We start from the raw sequence: 19,126 nt of genomic DNA on the forward strand, positions 1-19,126 counted from the left end.
AGCCAGCGGAGGGTCCTGAAAAGTTTCACACTGAAGTTTCTTCTTCACTTGTACATTTCTTGCAGTTGTATATTGTCTCTTCTTCTCTTCTTCACTTGTACATTTCTTGCAGTTGTATATTGTCTCTTCTTCTCTTCCTGGTTCTGGCTGTTAAACATTTGAGTGTAAATCACACTGAGTTCACCTTTAATGAAATGTGCTGTATAAATTGAATTAGTTTCTTCCTCTGCTGCTGCTGCTGCTGTGATGAATCAAACTTGTATTCTGCTGCCCTCTGGTGGCTGCAGCCACACACTGCTCCACACCAGGCGTACTGTAATACCATGTAGCAGTAGTGATGAAGAAACAGTATTTACTGAAGAAAAAGTCCCAACAGCACAAATGTTCATTCATAATGATGGAAATATTGAACAGTGTGTGGATCATTGTTGGTTTAGTTTTTATTTCTCTTCATGTTGTTCTGAGCTGCAGTGATGAAGAGGAGAGTAAAAGCTTCATCACTGTCACACACACCTACACACACACAGACACACTCACACACACACACACAGACACACACACACACACACACACACATACACAGACACACACACACACACACACACACACACACACCTACACACACTCAGACACACACACTCACACACCTACACACACACAGACACACACACACACACACACACACAGACACGCACACACACAGACACACACACACACAGACACACACACATACACATACACACACACACACACACACACACACACACACACACACATATATATACACACACACACACACACAAACCCACACACACACACACACACACAGTGGATGTTCAAGTCCATCAGTAGCTTAGTTTGTGGAGCTGTGTTTGAGAGGCTCAGAGCCTCTCTCCTGATTGGATGATATTTTGAGTGACACATGTCCAGGCCAACCACAGGTAACAGATTGGACCTACTACTGTAGCTTGGTCAGACTCACCCATAATGCTGAAGGTCAGTCACAACTGAGCAGAACAGACAATCACATTCAGACTAAAATGTTCCAGCTGGATTTCATGAGGAGGTAAACACAGGAGCCTTCTGCCTGCCAGTCCAGAGGTCTGTACTATGAAGCAGGATCTGAGGTTATCAAGGTCACTTCAGGTTTAACTCTGGCTTTTCAGTCCTACGATGGTGGCTCACTAGTTACTTGTTGTAAATCACCATGGTAACTGATGCTGAACTCCTAACCTGCTCCAGCGCAGGTTAACTCAAGAGGATCAGATGAAAACCTGTCAACAGCCAAACTACTGACCAATCAGATACCTGGAAAAAATGAGTCATCATTCCTACAGGATCCTGACAGGGACAAAAGAGTTTACAATAAAGTGATCAATAATAAAGATCAGCAGATATTTATATAAATCAGTGGATGGTTTTGCTGTTTGAGTCTTTCCATGTGTTACTCTGGTTTTAAAACAGAGCCTCTAACAAACAGAGGAGAGTTTATCACTAAATAACTACATAATAACTATTCTAGCTTCATTTGACCTGAACACAGATTCTTTAATGGACAGGATTCCTGACAGTGATGAAGCTTTTACTCTCCTCTTCATCACTGCAGCTCAGAACAACATGAAGAGACATAAAAACTAAACCAACAATGATCCACACACTGTTCAATATTTCCATCATTATGAATGAACATTTGTGCTGTTGGGACTTTTTCTTCAGTAAATACTGTTTCTTCTTCACTACTGCTACATGATATTACAGTACGCCTGGTGTGGAGCAGTGTGTGGCTGCAGCCACCAGAGGGCAGCAGAATACAAGTTTGATTCATCACAGCAACAGCAGCAGCGGCCTCATCTGTGGGCCGCAGGGGCTGATGGGAGGTTTGAGGAGGCGTCAGAAACCACGTGGCCCTCGTCTGAGCTCACAGCTCGTCCTTGTTTGGCCTCAGCTGCATCAGAGCTCCACTTCTCCCCAGCTTCACCAGAGGAAACACCACGGCACAAAATGCTTTTCCTCCCAGCTGCTGCTCTGTGCTGTCTGTGTTCAGGTGAGTGTTTCCAGCCAATCAGGAGCCAGCAAACTCCACCTGTGACAAACACTGTCACACTAACCTTCATCTACCTGTCTGTGTCTCTACAGCGCTGGTTGCCATGGCAGCAGAGCTGATGCAGGACCAGTTATCATTGACCAGGAGAGTTGGTGAAACAGTCTCCTTCAGCTGTGGAGGAACTCAGCAGTGTGACTACAACTCTTATGTGTTCTGGTATCAGAAGAAAGAGACAGAAACATTCGGTCTGATTCTGTACATTGACAAAGATAATGGCAAAATAGAGTCAGGTTTCAATCATCCTCAGAAAGATGATTTCACAGCTGTTAATAAACAGAACGGCTGTGAGTTGAAGATAAAGAACGTTAAACTCTCTCATTCAGCCTCCTACTACTGCTCCTGTTATAAGAGAGATCCCCACAGTGAGAAATGATCCCTGCAGCCTGAACAAAAACCTCCAGATGAACAGATGTCAAACAGTGTTTGTGACAGGAAGAGAGCAGGAAACCACAGCCCAGGTTCACATATTTCACCTCCAGCTCACACACTTTTTCTTGACTTTTCTATGATATTGATTGATATTTTGATGAGATATTTCAGCAGGTTTCCTGTTGTTCCACACAGTGAGGACAAAGAAGAAACACACAAGCACAATAATAAAAGAAGATGAAGAGAAAAGTATCAAAGGAACTCAATGAATCAAATGAGATCCAACAGAAAAGCTGGAAACAACAAACACACTTTAAATCATATCATGGATTGATCCTGTGGGATTGATCCTTTCATCCTCACAACTTCCTCATTTGGGATGGATTCCTTTAGAAAATATCAATAGTAAAATGCTAGAAATACAAAAGGTGGGTGGCTGTATCACTTGCAGACATTTCCACTACTTTTGTATCATGTTTGATCCAAACAGCCCTGATGTATTTAGCCGGCCCGTGTCACATGACTGTGAGAAGCCGGCGCTCAGCCGTGCACAGTGGCACACTTCATCATCAGACCTGAGAGATGGAGAATGGCAGAGAGGAAACGTAGCGTGCTTTGCTGCTACTTTTCACCTGGAGATAAAAATACAGCAAGGTGCACTATTTGTGACAAGAAAGAGCCACACAGCAGCAACAGCAGTAACCTCTTCAAACATTTCAAAACAACACACCCTGAAAGTTCTACAGAGGCTGAAGAGAAACAAGGAGAGGAGCACACATCCCAGTCTGCTGCATCTCCTATAGCTCCTATATGTGTGTGTGGAAATGCACAACCTGCTGCTTAATGCACAGCACAGATCTGATCATGAAGAAAAGACGCCTTCATTCACAAACTCAACCAGGAGACGTTTCAACTTTTACCTTCACATCATAAAGTAACAGTAGCTACATGTCACTTTCAATGTCAGTGAGCTTATCAACATGCTATGATGTGGTTGGTGTGAGGCCAGAGGGCGGCTGGCTTCCCTTATCATAGTCCTGACTAATCACAGTTTGGCAGTGGCATGACGGTGGCTTCATCTGATTGGTTAATCATTCTCTTTCTCATCAAGAGATGAAACTGTGACCTGGCCTCCTCAGAGACGTGACATTAGTCTACAGAAGGTGTTTCAAGCTCACAGCCAGCGTAGTTTCACCACACATTCACACATCAGTTAGAGGGGCGCTGGTTACCTCAATGAGAATGGGGAAGAGGAGGGATGGCAGCTACAGCACAGAGTATTTACACAGTCCAAGTCTTTTTATTAAAATCACAACTACAGTCAGTAAAACAGGGGAAGCCTGGCTTCACTTGGCCTCCAGGAGAAAACACCACTCATCTTCCTTTTCCTGAACACCAATCTAAAAGTGGAGTAAACTTGAGTCTTGAGAACACTAAAGAAATGTACCAGTGAAGGAAAATGGAATTCTTCCCCCAAACACTGCTGTTAGGAAGTGTTCAATGTTCTTTACAAAGTGTAAGTCATTATGGGAAAATCTCACTTGCTTTTTCATTCAGGCTGAAGAAGATTAGGAAATCTTTAGGAACATGGATGAAACCAAACGTTATCCTTCCTCTTAATGAAGTTTCCCCACCTGATGATACTAATGCACATGCTGCTGGAGCTACTGAGCCAGGTGGGGGTGTGGCATTAATCTATAAGTCAAATTTCACACTAACATCTAAACTTGAAGTGACCTTTAACTCTGTGGAGGCTCTTGTATTGAAATCATCTCCATCAGTTGAGAATCTCCCTCTCCAGGAGACTAGGACCAGAATATTGACTTGAATAAGGCCTGTGATCCTCTAAGTAAAGCCTTTCTAGTGATGATTGACACTTTAGCTTTCAGCCAGTTTGTGGCTGAACCAACTCACTGCAGTGGTAACACTCTACACTTGATTCTATCCCGTGGAACTGAGGTATCTAGTGTGAGCATCTCTCCCGTCACTTCTGCCATCTCTGATGACTTTTTGATCAAATGTGAAGCAACACTAGCCTGTCCTCACACCACTAGTTCAGATGTCTTTATCACTCCACACATTGGTCCAGCAACTGTAGCTGCTCTTGCTGAGAAATGAGCGCAGGTCCTGGCTCCTTTCACTGTAGCAACTGACTCTGTTGAAACTTGTAGCAGTAAATGAAACACAGCTGTGTCTAGTCTGATGATACTCAGCTGTATGTGCCTATAAAGGCTGACCATTCCTCTCACATGATGAATGTAGAGCTCTGTGTGTCTGCTGTGAAAAGCTGGATGTCTCATCATTTTTTGCTCCTGAATTCAGACAAAAGTCAGATGCTGGTCGTCGGCCCGACCCGACACAGACACCAGTTTGATCAAGTGACAATAACTCTCAACAACTGTGTGATTCCTCATAGTCTGACAGCCAAGTATCTGGGTGTCACATTCCATCCTACCCTCTCCTTGGATCAGCACATTAAAGATCTGACCAAGAGCGTCTTTGTTCAGCTACGTAACAGAGCAGGATTCTGTCTTTTCTGTCCAGGACTGATGCTGAAATCCTCATTCATGCCTTTGTTTCATCAGCACTTGATTATTGGAACCTTGTGTTTTCTGGCTGTGGGTTGTGGTGGTGGTGAACACGCTACCAGCTGAACAACATGTCTGTTGGTTCCGGGCTGGAGAAGCTGTCAAACTGTCCCCGGCAGTGAGCTGCTCGGTGGAGGAGTGCAGTCTGGTGGTGGGTGAACTGGTCGGGTACGGGAGTGTAAGATCAGCCTCCTGAATGAAGTGTTTATGCTTTAACAAGGATTAAGAAGTTTCTGGAGGACACAAAGGGTTCAAGAGTGAAGGTGGAGAATTTCTTCCCTCACCTCAAGCTGTTTCTGGACCAGGGGTCCCAAACTCTACCTCCAGCGGACCTTAGGTGAATTGAGTTTGAGACCCCTGTTCTAGACTCTGTCAGATTTGACGTGAAGAGCCCAGGAGAGTCTGGACAGACAGGTTTCACAGACCAGGAGCTTTTTAGACTTTTAGAAAACTGCTCCTCAAGGTCAAAAACCACATGTGTGAAGATGACTAGGTCTCTGTGTTTGTTTTCTCTCTGGTCTTTTTGCTCCATTTTAAACATGTGCAACTTTAAATGAGGCGCGTTAAATGTGAATGGAGCGAGACACATTGTTCAAAGAGCCTCTGTGTTCACTTTGATTCAGCTTCAAAAGTTGAATGTGACTTTTCTCCAGGAGACCCACAGCACTGTGGACAATGAAGGGGACTGGAGGAGGGAGTGGAATGGACATGTTTATTTCAGTCATAAAAGCAGCACTAGTGGAGGAGTGGGGCTTTTATTTTCTAGACATTTTATTCCACTTCCTGTTGATGTGGAGGATGTAATGGCAGCTCATATTTGAAAAATAACAGCAGATTTTCAAAGGCTCCAAATGTTTTTTTATAAATGTCTATAATGTGCTGCAGAGCCTAGAACCTGGGAAGGCTCCAGGTCTAGATGGTCTGCCAGCAGATTTTTACAAAGCCTTCTGGTCAGTGATGGGTGAGGACCTGCTGTGTGTTCTCAGGGACAGTCTGGTGAAGGGCCGCTTGCCCCTGAGTTGCAGGAGAGCGGTCCTCACCCTCCTGCCAGAAAAAGGAGACCTGCAGAACCTAAACAACTGGCCACCAGTGGCCCTCCTCTGTACCGACTACAAACTCCTCTCCAAGGTCTTAGCCAACCGTCTGAGAAAAGTGATGGAGCAGGTCCTTGATGTGGACCAGACCTACTGTGTACCAGGCAGGCTGATAACACACAATGTACATTTCATTTGTGATGTTTTGGACCTCTCCAGTTCATTGGGAATGGAACTTATTTCCATAGACCAAGAAAAAGCATTTGATGGGGTTGAACATGAATATCTCTGGCAGACGCTGGAGGGTTCTGGGTTCAGCTCAGGTCTTATTGCGAACATTCAGGCCTTGTATGGAGACACAGAGTGTACTGAAAATGAAGGGTGGTTTGAGTTTTTCCTTTTAAAGTGCAGAGGGGTGTCAGGCAGGGCTGCCCTCTTTCAGGCATGCTGTAGTCATGGCAATAAAGCCTCTCCTCCACAAACTGAGAACACATCTCATTGGTTTTAAACTTCCACATTATAGTTGGGTTTTTAAATTGTCTGTATGCTGATGATGTGATTATTGCTGTAAAGAACCAGGATGACATGAATTTTTTAACTGACAGTGTCCAAAAGTTTTGGTGAGATCTCCTCTGCTAAAGTGAAGCCCTGAGAGTGGGGGATGAGCTGCAGGAGGTTAAACTACCTGGTGGGCTCACCTGGAAAGTGGAGGGGAGGCTCAAAAAGATGGAAATGGATTTTACTTTTAATAATGAATAATTGAGTTGCTTCCATGTTGTGGCACCGTCTGTCCTGTGTGGACCCTCATGTGACCCTGCTGGCTAAAGTCCAAGCTGTGATTGTGAAGTGTTTCTGCGACCGCCTGCACTGGGTTCCACAGAGTGTCCTCTTTCTTCCCAAAGAAGAGGGGGGTCAGGGACTCGTACACCTGGCCAGCAGGGGGGCCGCTTTCCGGCTCCAGTTCATACAGAGGCTGCTGACTGGACCTACAGACCTGGTGTGGAGGCCCACAGCTCGCTGTGTGGACCACACATGGACCATGCTGCTGCTCTCTCCTCTGCTGTCGGGGTCTCTTCACTGAGGCTCATCAGTAACTTGCTGAGAGTCTGAGTTGAATTTTGACATGTTAAAGAGAATTGAAAAGTCAAAAAAAATCTCTCTCACTCTCTCTCTCTCTTTTTCTCTCTCTCTCTCTCTCTCTCTCCCTCTCTCTCCCTCCCTCCCCCCCCCCTCACCCACCCTGGGTCTGGGTCTCTTCCAGGTCTCTTCCTCTAAAGGAAGTCTTTTCTCACCACTGTCACCAGCTGCTGCTCTTGGTGTGAATTGTTGGGTCTCTGTAAATAATATTAGAAAGAGAAGGTCTAGACCTGCTCTATTTGAAAAGTACCTTGAGATAACTTCTGTTGTCAATGGGCTCTATACAAATAAAAGTCACTTGACTTGATGACCAAAGTTCTTCCAGTTGATCCTGAGGGGAGCATCAACGTCTCAACCAATTGAAATGGGAATATTTCTTGAGATATTTCAGTGTGAAGAAAAAAGAAAAGAGAAGAAGAGACAGTCATGTTGATATGAACATTAGAGAAACACATGATGGAGCTGAAATATGATCCTGGTTCATAATGTGGACTCCTTCACCTCAGCTGACACATTCAACAGCAGACAGGTTTTTGTATCAGTCTCTTTCACTGTGGGAGGAGGGTACCTCATCTTTGGCTCTGGAACTAAACTGTATGTAACAGGTAAGAAGAAACATTTCTTTTCCTTCACTTGTTTTATTGAAGAAGTGTAAAATGTGTTTGAAGTCACTTTCTGCTGCTTCACACTTTACATGTTAGTTTGTTCAGAGTTAGTACAAAGTTCCTGATGCAGCCGTTGTTCAATGAAAAAGTTCCATCATTAGTGAAAAGATGTTTCAATCTCACTGCACAGCACAAGGAATTCTTTATTTCTGCTTGAACTCCAAAGTTTTTGAAGAGTCCAAAAAGTGTGATATTGGAAGAGCATTGTGGATTGTCATCAGCTGCTGCTTCATCAATCATCACACTGCTTTTCTTTTCTCTCTTCTCTCTCCTCAAATCAATTGACTTCTACATGAAGGATTGTGGAGGATTTTCCTGCTCACTTGACTTTTGCTACAAAATGTCCAGTTCATCAAAGTCAATTTCAGTGATGAGCAGGATTCTTCACATTCACTCTGACTCTTCAAACTTACATGTTTTTAAAGCTGATTTTCCTTTATGGGAAATGAGATTTCTAAACTTGATGCTGCTAAATACAGTAAATGAATACAGTTGTTGTCTGATGACAAATGTCTTTTATATGAAATATTCACTTTAACAACAACAAACAACTTGAGGAAAAATATAGAAATGGTGTCAAATATTACATTTAATATTTATACAAATTTAATGATGTTAAATAAATAAGAGTGTAGGTTAAATATAATTAACAGACTGACATATAGATTTTCTATGTATATAATATATAATGCAGGATGATATATATAGATCTTTACGTCCATGGTATATATTACACTAATCCACAGTAAATAGAATTTGTATAATGTTCAAACTGTTTATCTAATGAATGTAACCACACTTTATATAATGGAGAATGTGTTTGATTGTGTAAAATATATCAACAATAATGTGATAATAGTAATAACTGTTATTTATATGACTGTAAATGTTTATTTCACTAAAACATGTATTTAGTTTAATGTAGAATTTATTAAAATTGTTTGTGGTAAATATTTTTTCATCATAAAATTATTATCAATATATAATATAATATAATATATATAATAATAAAATTTAGTACCAATAAATAAAATGTTCCTATATGTATACACAAATAAGTTATACCTAAACCTCCGTAGGTATAAGAAAATAAAAAATACATGCGCACTTCTTTTATTATTATTATTGTCAGAATACATCATGTTAAATGTTTTTTGTTTTTTTATGTTAGCAATTAATTCAGTAAAATGAATTATATCATGAAATATTTGTTTAATACTGAATATCTTATAACTGTCATATTTTAAATAATGGTAATAATGTATTTTTGTTAAAAAATAACCTAAAAATATTGTAAATACATTAATATAATATCATGAAGACACATATATTCTGAGCTGATGATTTATAAAAGTGAAATATGAATATAAAGAATTGAAATAGTGTTTCCATCTTTGACTTTGTTGAACTTGATCTTTCTCTGATGATATACATCATATATAAGCATGATATATAGCAGAGGAAATCTATGTGAAGGTGAATCCAGTATATGTGGGACCTTTGTGCTGTATTGATGAGTAGTTTAGTGATCAGAGTCCATGTAGTTTCCAGGATCAGACTGAATGCAGTGCAGTGCTGGAAGCTGCTGTTGACTGTGTGAATGTGTGTCTGTGCTGCTTGTTGCTGCTGTCAAACTTCAGATGAGGCCGTAGTGAAGCCCGTGGTGAGCGTGTACCCAGCAGCACCCAGAGCCCACCCTGAGGGGAAGAGCTCCCTGCTGTGTCTGGCCTCAGCCATGTCTCCTCCTCTGGTCCAGTTCTCCTGGAAAAGACAGAAGGAGGATGGTCCTCTGGAGGAGCTGAAACCTGATGATGGAGAGCAGCTGGAGCTCAGAGAGTCGGGACGCACCGCCGCCATCTTGCTGATCCATCAGCCAGAGAACAGCACATATAAATACCGCTGCTGCGTCGAGCACGAGGGCGGCAAAGTGGAGGCCCAAACACAACAAGGTGATGAAGGCTTGCTGACTGTGTTGAGCAGTGATTCAGCTTCATGTGGAGACGCTGTCAAAGAGAGCAGAGCAGCAGAGCACTGACATTTCTCACTGCCACTCCAAACATTTGACTCCTTTTCTGTTTCAGAGGTTCCAGCTCCAGCAGCCCCCTGTCCTCCAGAGAGAGAGCCAGCAGACCTGGCAGCTCTGCAGCAAGATGACTGTAAGATCACCTGCTGCCTCTCTGCATGGACAGCTCCAATGTTCTGCTGCAGTTAGGGCTGCATATCAGTCTGTTCACTTTCTGCTCATCACTCAAGGATTTCAACATACACTCCCTGATTCTGTTAGAGTGTCCAACAGCACAACAAACCCCAGTCACAGAGCTTTCCCTGCACCACTCTGACTAATAACACCTGTTGGGGGCTCTATACTAAATGTGGGGCTTTGAGGGAGCTACAACAGCTTCAGGGACTGTATGTTAAAGCTCCACTCATTCATATTTCTATATTAACGATGAATCTAATGACTCTGTGTAAGGTCAAAGGTCAGAGGTGTGTTTATTTAGCTTGTTGAGGAGTTCTTCTGCCCCCAAGTGGCTGCAGAAAGAAAATCAGTGACACCAACTTCAAGCTCATAACAACCTGTGTGTTTTTATATTTGGACTTTGATTTGATCCTGGAGTGATTTGAATTGTCAGAAACAGTTGACAGAAGAAGGTGATGAAGGCTTGCTGACTGTGTTGAGCAGTGATTCAGCTTCATGTGGAGACGCTGTCAAAGAGAGCAGAGCAGCAGAGCACTGACTGATTTCTTTTTCAATCCTTTTCAGTTGCAGTGGTTCCCCTGGATCCTCTCCAGCCTCAGTGCAGGGTGAAGCTGCTCTGTCTGCTCTACACAGTGCTGATAGTGAAGAGTCTGGTGTACTGCTGTGGACTCTCTCTGCTGATGATCCTCACAAACAAGGGACCGTCCATCAACTGCACACATGCTGACTGACTGTTTTCTGCTGGCCTTTTCTCACCATCAAATCTCATCACTTCATCTCATTTATCTCTTTGATCACTGTTCACAAATTTAAGCCAAATGTATCTTTATATTCACAGGTTAGATACAGTCTGTCTACTAATAATAAATACATGGAGACATACATTATATTTTACTTGTCAAATTTGCATTTTTCATTATTTCTTTATTTTGATGCTGTATTTTTTTCCACTTTTAATTGTGGCTTGTGTAATCAGCTGCTTGGCAGATATTTATGTTATTTTCTCCCCTTCTTGTTTCATTTTATATCTCATACAGGCCTAAGTTTTACTTTGACAAAAATTATTTCAGTTTTACTCTTTGAATAAAATGAAAAATCACAGTGTTGTGTTCTTTTTTAACTTACTTTTTTACTGATTTTCTTTAAGCTTTGAAGCAAATCATCAGAGAAATAAAGAACTTGCTGTAGTAAATTTTCACAAAAAGATACTATGCATTATAAATATACTGAATGTCAAACTTTAATAATCCATTGGAATATCTGTACTCACAACTGAGCTCAGATCTGTATGTGAACCAGCCTTTACTGAAGTAGGATTGTTACAGAATGGAACCTGGAGGGAATAAAGTAAAGAAATGTTGTGAAGGGCCTGGGAGCGATGGTGTTGGAGCAGCAGCTGTAGCCATTTATTTGCAAGATGTGCTTCAAACGATGAACAATGATAATTTAATTGTAAAACAACAACCACAAATTAATGAAGTATGAATTATAAAATGCTTCATGATGATAAAGTATTATCTATAATGATGAGAATACCTTTACCTTGGGTTTTAGTCATTGAATAATTAATTATGATAAAAACAAAACGTATATAAAATAAACACATATTAAAAAGATGTGTTTGCTCTAATCTTAAAAATATGCAGGAAGATATTTTATGTACATCTGATGTTTATGTTGTTTTGTATGTGTGACATTTGTGTATTTGTGTTTAAGATTACAAAAAAAATCCTAAAAACTAATCATTTAATTTTGGCTCTTATTATTAAATACTTTTACTTTTCTGTTTGGTTATTAATATTTTTAGTTTCTTCTTTGTCTGTGTCGGACTATTTTATTATTTATTATTATAATAAAGACGTCCACCAACACAGTGATAAATTCCACAGTTGTATTGTCCATACTCTCATGTTCAGCCTTCAGTTTGTAATTTGTCTCGTGTGAACGCTCTAAACACTGAAAACACTGTTAGAATCAGTGTCAGCTAATAAACCTGGACCTGAGCAGATTGAAGGATCTTTAACCTCTAACATTAAACTTGAACATTAACCATCTTTTACATCTGTGTGAGTGTGGATGTAAAACTCTACGCTGATGACACTGTTGTTTACGCACAAATAAAACAGCAGGCAAGTAACTTCAAATTCATATCAAGTTAGAAACATGAAATCATTTCCTAGAAATTTGAAATTTATTGTTAAAGTTAAATATGAGAATTTATTCACAAACTACTTTAAATAAATACAAATGTACATATATGAAATTATTTCCAAGCTACTGAAAGTTTGTGTAACATTACACAGATGCTTCCTGCAATGACTCGTTAGCAGAGCGGATGGTTGTAGCTGTCATTGTGTTATTAAAGTGAAAAGCCACAGCTAACGGTGTGGAGGCTGCAGAGCAGAAACCCACACAGCCCGTCTGCTGCAGGAGAGGAAGTGTTGATTCGCTGTCAACAGTTTTTTATGAGTCCTAACAACCACTGAGAGCAGATTGATATCTGCTGCTGTGCACAATCAGGAACCCCCCTCCCTCTGTAGTTTGTCTCTTAGTGACACTTTTTTCCACTGAGCCCTCCACCCACACAGAGTTCAACTGAGCCCAGAGACCCACAGAGACCACCTGCCTGGAGGTCTCATGTGTCACATGCTTTGATGGGGATTTGGACTTTTAGCAACCAGAGGTCACTTTACAGTTGACACTGCCAACAAGTGCTGCTACATAACTGACACAGGTTGTTTGTCAGGAGCCTCCAACATGACACAAATGAGAGTTTTCTGATCTGACGTCACTAGACTTTGAACAAAGAGCAGTTTGAATTTCTGCACTTGTTGAATTGCTGAAGTAAAAGTAATTGTATCATTTTAAACACGTTTAAAATGATTTTTTGAGTGTGAAAAAAAATGTAATCAACTCATAAATGATGTCCTATTGTATATGTAACATTACAGACACTCTCAGTAGCCGGAAATAATACCAGATATGTTCATTTGTAATCATTTTCAATAGTTTGTAAATAATGAAATGAAATAAACAGTTGTAACCGTATGTAGCGGCTTTGTACTCTCTCTTTGCGTTGTGTAGTTTAAGAGATGAAGACAACCATCACAGTTGGCAACTTGCCGTTTATTTCAGACATTGGCAGAGGGATTAATAATAGTCAGTCCCGGTTTTCCTCACACACACATACACACACACACACACACATACACGTCAGGGGGATAGCGAGGTCCGACTGTTCAATTAGTTTCAAAATGAACATAAAATAAGACACAAGCGTACCTGGCAGAGGGATTAATAATACAGTCAGTCACACACACATACACGTCTGAAAAATGTAAAATGAAAAGAAAGTGCAGGTTAGTTAACAACGTGTAGCACTAGCCATTTTGTTAACAAAAATAAAAGAAAACCACCGTCAACTTTTTATGAAAGAGGACGTGCTCGACCGTTCGGGAACTATATGTGAAAAAAAATACAACTTAAACCACCCCTTAGTATTGAAATGTAAGTAATTAATATGGCACAATGGCGGAGCTCATAGCTCATGCACCTACCAGGGGGACAGCGAGGTCCGACTGTTTTTACCCCCCGGGGTGCACGACCCTAAGCCACAGGGGTGCTGCATTTAATTACCATAGGACAAACAAATTTGCGTGTTGTGAGATGAGTTTTTATGGCAAGTGGAATCACACTACTTCTTAACTGCGTTACACGTTTATGAATTTGCAGTAACAGTTAGTGCTGTTTTATTTGTGTGTGTGTGTCATCTGTGTAGTGTCTTACATCTAAAGTGACACTGTTGTAAAAGATGGTTAATGTTCAAGTGAAATGTTAGAAACACACAACACTGATCCTTTGGGAAAATCCACACCCACACCTACATGACTGTGTATGAAAGCTGTGTGTTTGTGTTTGCTGTTCTTGGTTTGGCTTCGTTCTCCTAGTTAGGCTGTTTGCTTATATTTGTATCTTCCTCTATATTTGTTCTTAGAGCTTTATTAAAGTTTACTGAGAGCTGTTTACAGCCGTACTCAAATTACTTGTGCGTGTCACTGTATCTGACAAATATAGTTGAGTCTGTTTCTAATATAATAAATCCATAAAAACAGGATGTTTATAATAAACAGAAACTGTGATTTATTAATTTATTGAGAATGTTACAATGAATGAATTTGACAAACCAGCCACACTCTGCAGAAAGTATTAAAAAGAAACATAAGAACAGAAAACAACAATAATCAGTTGAATATTTACCAGACAACTAATGACTACGCTTCATTTTCTATTAATATACAAGTCACAATTAAAAGTGGATGTAGAGCATTAAAACAACACAAAAGGACAGAATTTAAACTCAGTTACTCCAAATATATGTGTGTGATATATGATATATGTATTTATTATTAGTAGACAGACTGTATCTAACCTGTGAATATAAAGATACATTTGGCTTAAATTTGTGAACAGTGATCAAAGAGATAAATGAGATGAAGTGATGAGATTTGATGGTGAGAAAAGGCCAGCAGAAAACAGTCAGTCAGCATGTGTGCAGTTGGTGGACGGTCCCTTGTTTGTGAGGATCATCAGCAGAGAGAGTCCACAGCAGTACACCAGACTCTTCACTATCAGCACTGTGTAGAGCAGACAGAGCAGCTTCACCCTGCACTGAGGCTGGAGAGGATCCAGGGGAACCACTGCAACTGAAAAGGATTGAAAAAGAAATCAGTCAGTGCTCTGCTGCTCTGCTCTCTTTGACAGCGTCTCCACATGAAGCTGAATCACTGCTCAACACAGTCAGCAAGCCTTCATCACCTTCTTCTGTCAACTGTTTCTGACAATTCAAATCCCTCCAGGATCAAATCAAAGCCCAAATATAAAAACACACAGGTTGTTATGAGCTTGAAGTTGGATTCACTGATTTTCTTTCTGCAGCCACTTGGGGGCAGAAGAACTCCTCAACAAGCTAAATAAACTCACCTCTGACCTTTGACCTTACACAGAGTCATTAGATTCATTGTTAATATAGAAATGTGAATGAGTGGAGCTTTAACATACAGTCCCTGAAGCTGTTGTAGCTCCCTCAAAGCCCCACATTTAGTATAGAGCCCCCAACAGGTGTTATTAGTCAGAGTGGTGCAGGGAAAGCTCTGTGACTGGGGTTTGTTGTGCTGTTGGACACTCTAACAGAATCAGGGAGTGTATGTTGAAATCCTTGAGTGATGAGCAGAAAGTGAACAGACTGATATGCAGCCCTAACTGCAGCAGAACATTGGAGCTGTCCATGCAGAGAGGCAGCAGGTGATCTTACAGTCATCTTGCTGCAGAGCTGCCAGGTCTGCTGGCTCTCTCTCTGGAGGACAGGGGGCTGCTGGAGCTGGAACCTCTGAAACAGAAAAGGAGTCAAATGTTTGGAGTGGCAGTGAGAAATGTCAGTGCTCTGCTGCTCTGCTCTCTTTGACAGCGTCTCCACATGAAGCTGAATCACTGCTCAACACAGTCAGCAAGCCTTCATCACCTTGTTGTGTTTGGGCCTCCACTTTGCCGCCCTCGTGCTCGACGCAGCAGCGGTATTTATATGTGCTGTTCTCTGGCTGATGGATCAGCAAGATGGCGGCGGTGCGTCCCGACTCTCTGAGCTCCAGCTGCTCTCCATCATCAGGTTTCAGCTCCTCCAGAGGACCATCCTCCTTCTGTCTTTTCCAGGAGAACTGGACCAGAGGAGGAGACATGGCTGAGGCCAGACACAGCAGGGAGCTCTTCCCCTCAGGGTGGGCTCTGGGTGCTGCTGGGTACACGCTCACCACGGGCTTCACTACGGCCTCATCTGAAGTTTGACAGCAGCAACAAGCAGCACAGACACACATTCACACAGTCAACAGCAGCTTCCAGCACTGCACTGCATTCAGTCTGATCCTGGAAACTACATGGACTCTGATCACTAAACTACTCATCAATACAGCACAAAGGTCCCACATATACTGGATTCACCTTCACATAGATTTCCTCTGCTATATATCATGCTTATATATGATGTATATCATCAGAGAAAGATCAAGTTCAACAAAGTCAAAGATGGAAACACTATTTCAATTCTTTATATTCATATTTCACTTTTATAAATCATCAGTTCAGAATATATGTGTCTTCATGATATTATATTAATGTATTTACAATATTTTTAGGTTATTTTTTAACAAAAAGACATTATTACCATTATTTAAAATATGACAGTTATAAGATATTCAGTATTAACCCAATATTTCATGATATAATTCATTTTACTGAATTTAATGGCTAACATAAAAAAACTAAAAACATTTAACATGATGTATTCTGACAATAATAATAATAAAAGAAGTGTGCATGTATTTTTTTATTTTCTTATACCTACGGAGGTTTAGGTATAACTTATTTGTGTATACATATAGGAACATTTTATTTATTGGTACTAAATTATATTATTTATTAGATAAATATATTATATATTGATTATAATCTTATGAATAAAATATTTACCTCAGACAACTTTAAATAAATTGTACATTAAACTTAATACATGTTTTAGTGAAAGAAATATTTACAGTCATAGATAACAGTTATTACCACCAAACTAATATAATAAAAACTTATTATATTCATATTATAATAAGTTATTTTTTATATTGTCTTTGACTATTCAAAGAGAATTAGTCAATTGTTTCACATTATTGATGATATATTTTACACAATCAAACACATTCTCCATTATATAAAGTGTGGTTACATTCGTTAGATAAACAGTTTGAACATTATACAAATTATATTTACTGTGGATTAGTGTAATATATACCATGGAAGTATAGATCTATATATATCATCCTGCATTATATATTATATACATAGAAAATCTATATGTCAGTCTGTTAATTATATTTAATCTACACTCTTAATTATTTAACATCATTAAATTTGTATAAATATTAAATGTAATATTTGACAGCATTTCTATATTTTTCCTCAAGTTGTTTGTTGTTGTTAAAGTGAATATTTCATATAAAAGACATTTGTCATCAGACAACAACTGTATTCATTTACTGTATTTAGCAGCATCAAGTTTAGAAATCTCATTTCCCATAAAGGAAAATCAGCTTTAAAAACATGTAAGTTTGAAGAGTCAGAGTGAATGTGAAGAATCCTGCTCATCACTGAAATTGACTTTGATGAACTGGACATTTTGTAGCAAAAGTCAAGTGAGCAGGAAAATCCTCCACAATCCTTCATGTAGAAGTCAATTGATTTGAGGAGAGAGAAGAGAGAAAAGAAAAGCAGTGTGATGATTGATGAAGCAGCAGCTGATGACAATCCACAATGCTCTTCCAATATCACACTTTTTGGACTCTTCAAAAACTTTGGAGCTCAAGCAGAAATAAAGAATTCCTTGTGCTGTGCAGTGAGATTGAAACATCTTTTCACTAATGATGGAACTTTTTCATTGAACAACGGCTGCATCAGGAACTTTGTACTAACTCTGAACAAACTAACATGTAAAGTGTGAAGCAGCAGAAAGTGACTTCAAACACATTTTACACTTCTTCAATAAAACAAGTGAAGGAAAAGAAATGTTTGTTCTTACCTGTTACATACAGTTTAGTTCCAGAGCCAAAGATGAGGTGGTAGTATGTTTCTCCCACAGTGAAAAAGACTGATACAAAAACCTGTCTGCTGTTGAATGTGTCAGCTGAGGTGAAGGAGTCCACATTATGAACCAGGATCATATTTCAGCTCCATCATGTGTTTCTCTAATGTTCATATCAACATGACTGTCTCTTCTTCTCTTTTCTTTTTTCTTCACACTGAAATATCTCAAGAAATATTCCCATTTCAATTGGTTGAGACGTTGATGCTCCCCTCAGGATCAACTGGAAGAACTTTGGTCATCAAGTCAAGTGACTTTTATTTGTATAGAGCCCATTGACAACAGAAGTTATCTCAAGCTACTTTTCAAATAGAGCAGGTCTAGACCTTCTCTTTCTAATATTATTTACAGAGACCCAACAATTCACACCAAGAGCAGCAGCTGGTGACAGTGGTGAGAAAAGACTTCCTTTAGAGGAAGAGACCTGGAAGAGACCCAGACCCTGGGTGGGTGAGAGAGAGAGAGAGAGAGAGCAGAGGAGAGACCACCATGTAATGACAGTAATATTCAAAATTCAAAAAGCTTTATTGACATTAACAAAATCATGTTGTTGCCAAAGCAGATCACAAATTGTTAAAATATATAGATACAATACAATAATATGTTGAATATCGATGCAGATTAAGATCTAAAAATACAATATAATTGAATATTATATAAGAGTTTTCTACATTTACATATTAAATCACACAGACGTGTTTTCCTGGGGATGTTATTGTGGGTCAGGCTGTGGCAGGCAGAGACATATTTAGCTGCAGAGGAGCTGCTGCTCCTTCACCAGGAGAACTGACACTTTCTCCTCTGGGGTTCATATTTGGAGGTTTGGATTTCTTTGGCTGTTTCTCTGCAGTGGAGGTTTCTCACTGCAGAACTTGTCACAGTGAAGGAGGAAGTGCATCTCTGTCTCTACCTCCCCTGATGAGCAGTGACCACACACACACTCCTCCTCCTCGCAGCTACAGTTGCTGGACCAATGTGTGGAGTGGTAAAGACATTTGAACTAGTGGTGTGAGGACAGGCTAGTGTTGCTTCACATTTGATCAAAAAGTCATCAGAGATGGCAGAAGTGACGGGAGAGACGCTCACACTAGATATCTCAATTCCACGGGATAGAATCAAGTGTAGAGTGTTACCACTGCAGTGAGTTGGTTCAGCCACAAACTGGCTGAAAGCTAAAGTGTCAATCATCACTAGAAAGGCTTTACTTAGAGGATCACAGGCCTTATTCAAGTCAATATCCAAGTCAGCAATAATTACAAAGTGCTCAGTGTACGTAACAAGACCTGAGATCAATTCAGCAAATTCTTCTAGAAACTGTGAATAAGGGCCGGGTGCTCTGTAAAGTAGCACA

At 40.2% G+C, this 19,126-nt stretch overlaps 2 protein-coding genes across 3 annotated transcripts; one reads left to right on the plus strand and one right to left on the minus strand.

The window, feature by feature from the left end:
* Positions 1–1,901: 1,901 nt before the first annotated feature.
* LOC130184585 (immunoglobulin lambda-1 light chain-like) lies at positions 1,902–11,198 on the plus strand. The gene is made up of 6 exons (XM_056400551.1): positions 1,902–2,044; positions 2,137–2,466; positions 7,793–7,837; positions 9,538–9,846; positions 9,979–10,053; positions 10,662–11,198. The coding sequence occupies exons 1-6, from the start codon at positions 2,002–2,004 to the stop codon at positions 10,826–10,828; spliced, it is 969 nt and encodes a 322-aa protein (XP_056256526.1). The 5' UTR covers positions 1,902–2,001; the 3' UTR covers positions 10,829–11,198.
* Positions 11,199–14,231: 3,033 nt separating this feature from the next.
* LOC130184562 (immunoglobulin lambda-1 light chain-like) lies at positions 14,232–18,148 on the minus strand. Of its 2 annotated transcripts, XM_056400525.1 has the most exons (4): positions 17,713–18,142; positions 15,616–15,924; positions 15,409–15,483; positions 14,232–14,800 (listed from the first exon to the last, which is right to left on the minus strand). In XM_056400525.1, exons 1-4 carry the CDS (start codon positions 17,852–17,854, stop codon positions 14,634–14,636), a joined length of 693 nt encoding a protein of 230 aa, XP_056256500.1. In that variant the 5' UTR covers positions 17,855–18,142; the 3' UTR covers positions 14,232–14,633. The 2 variants fall into 2 exon arrangements, with proteins under 2 accessions (XP_056256500.1, XP_056256502.1); XM_056400527.1 differs by lacking the exon at positions 15,409–15,483 and having other exon boundaries at positions 17,713–18,148.
* Between the last annotated feature and the right edge of the window lie 978 nt (positions 18,149–19,126).

The sequence above is a fragment of the Seriola aureovittata genome, chromosome 17 (genome assembly GCF_021018895.1).
Source record: "Seriola aureovittata isolate HTS-2021-v1 ecotype China chromosome 17, ASM2101889v1, whole genome shotgun sequence".
Classification (NCBI taxonomy): Eukaryota; Metazoa; Chordata; class Actinopteri; order Carangiformes; family Carangidae; genus Seriola; species Seriola aureovittata.

Excerpts from the sequence above, each read along its gene's own strand:
- LOC130184585 (XM_056400551.1), top strand. The coding sequence starts at position 2,002 with ATGCTTTTCCTCCCAGCTGCTGCTCTGTGCTGTCTGTGTTCAG. Across the intron at positions 2,045-2,136 it reads TCTGTGCTGTCTGTGTTCAG|CGCTGGTTGCCATGGCAGCA; the intron begins GTGAGTGTTTCC and ends GTGTCTCTACAG. Across the intron at positions 9,847-9,978 it reads GGAGGCCCAAACACAACAAG|AGGTTCCAGCTCCAGCAGCC; the intron begins GTGATGAAGGCT and ends TTTCTGTTTCAG.
- LOC130184562 (XM_056400525.1), bottom strand. The coding sequence starts at position 17,854 with ATGATCCTGGTTCATAATGTGGACTCCTTCACCTCAGCTGACACATTC. Across the intron at positions 15,925-17,712 it reads AACTAAACTGTATGTAACAG|ATGAGGCCGTAGTGAAGCCC; the intron begins GTAAGAACAAAC and ends GTCAAACTTCAG. Across the intron at positions 15,484-15,615 it reads GGAGGCCCAAACACAACAAG|AGGTTCCAGCTCCAGCAGCC; the intron begins GTGATGAAGGCT and ends TTTCTGTTTCAG.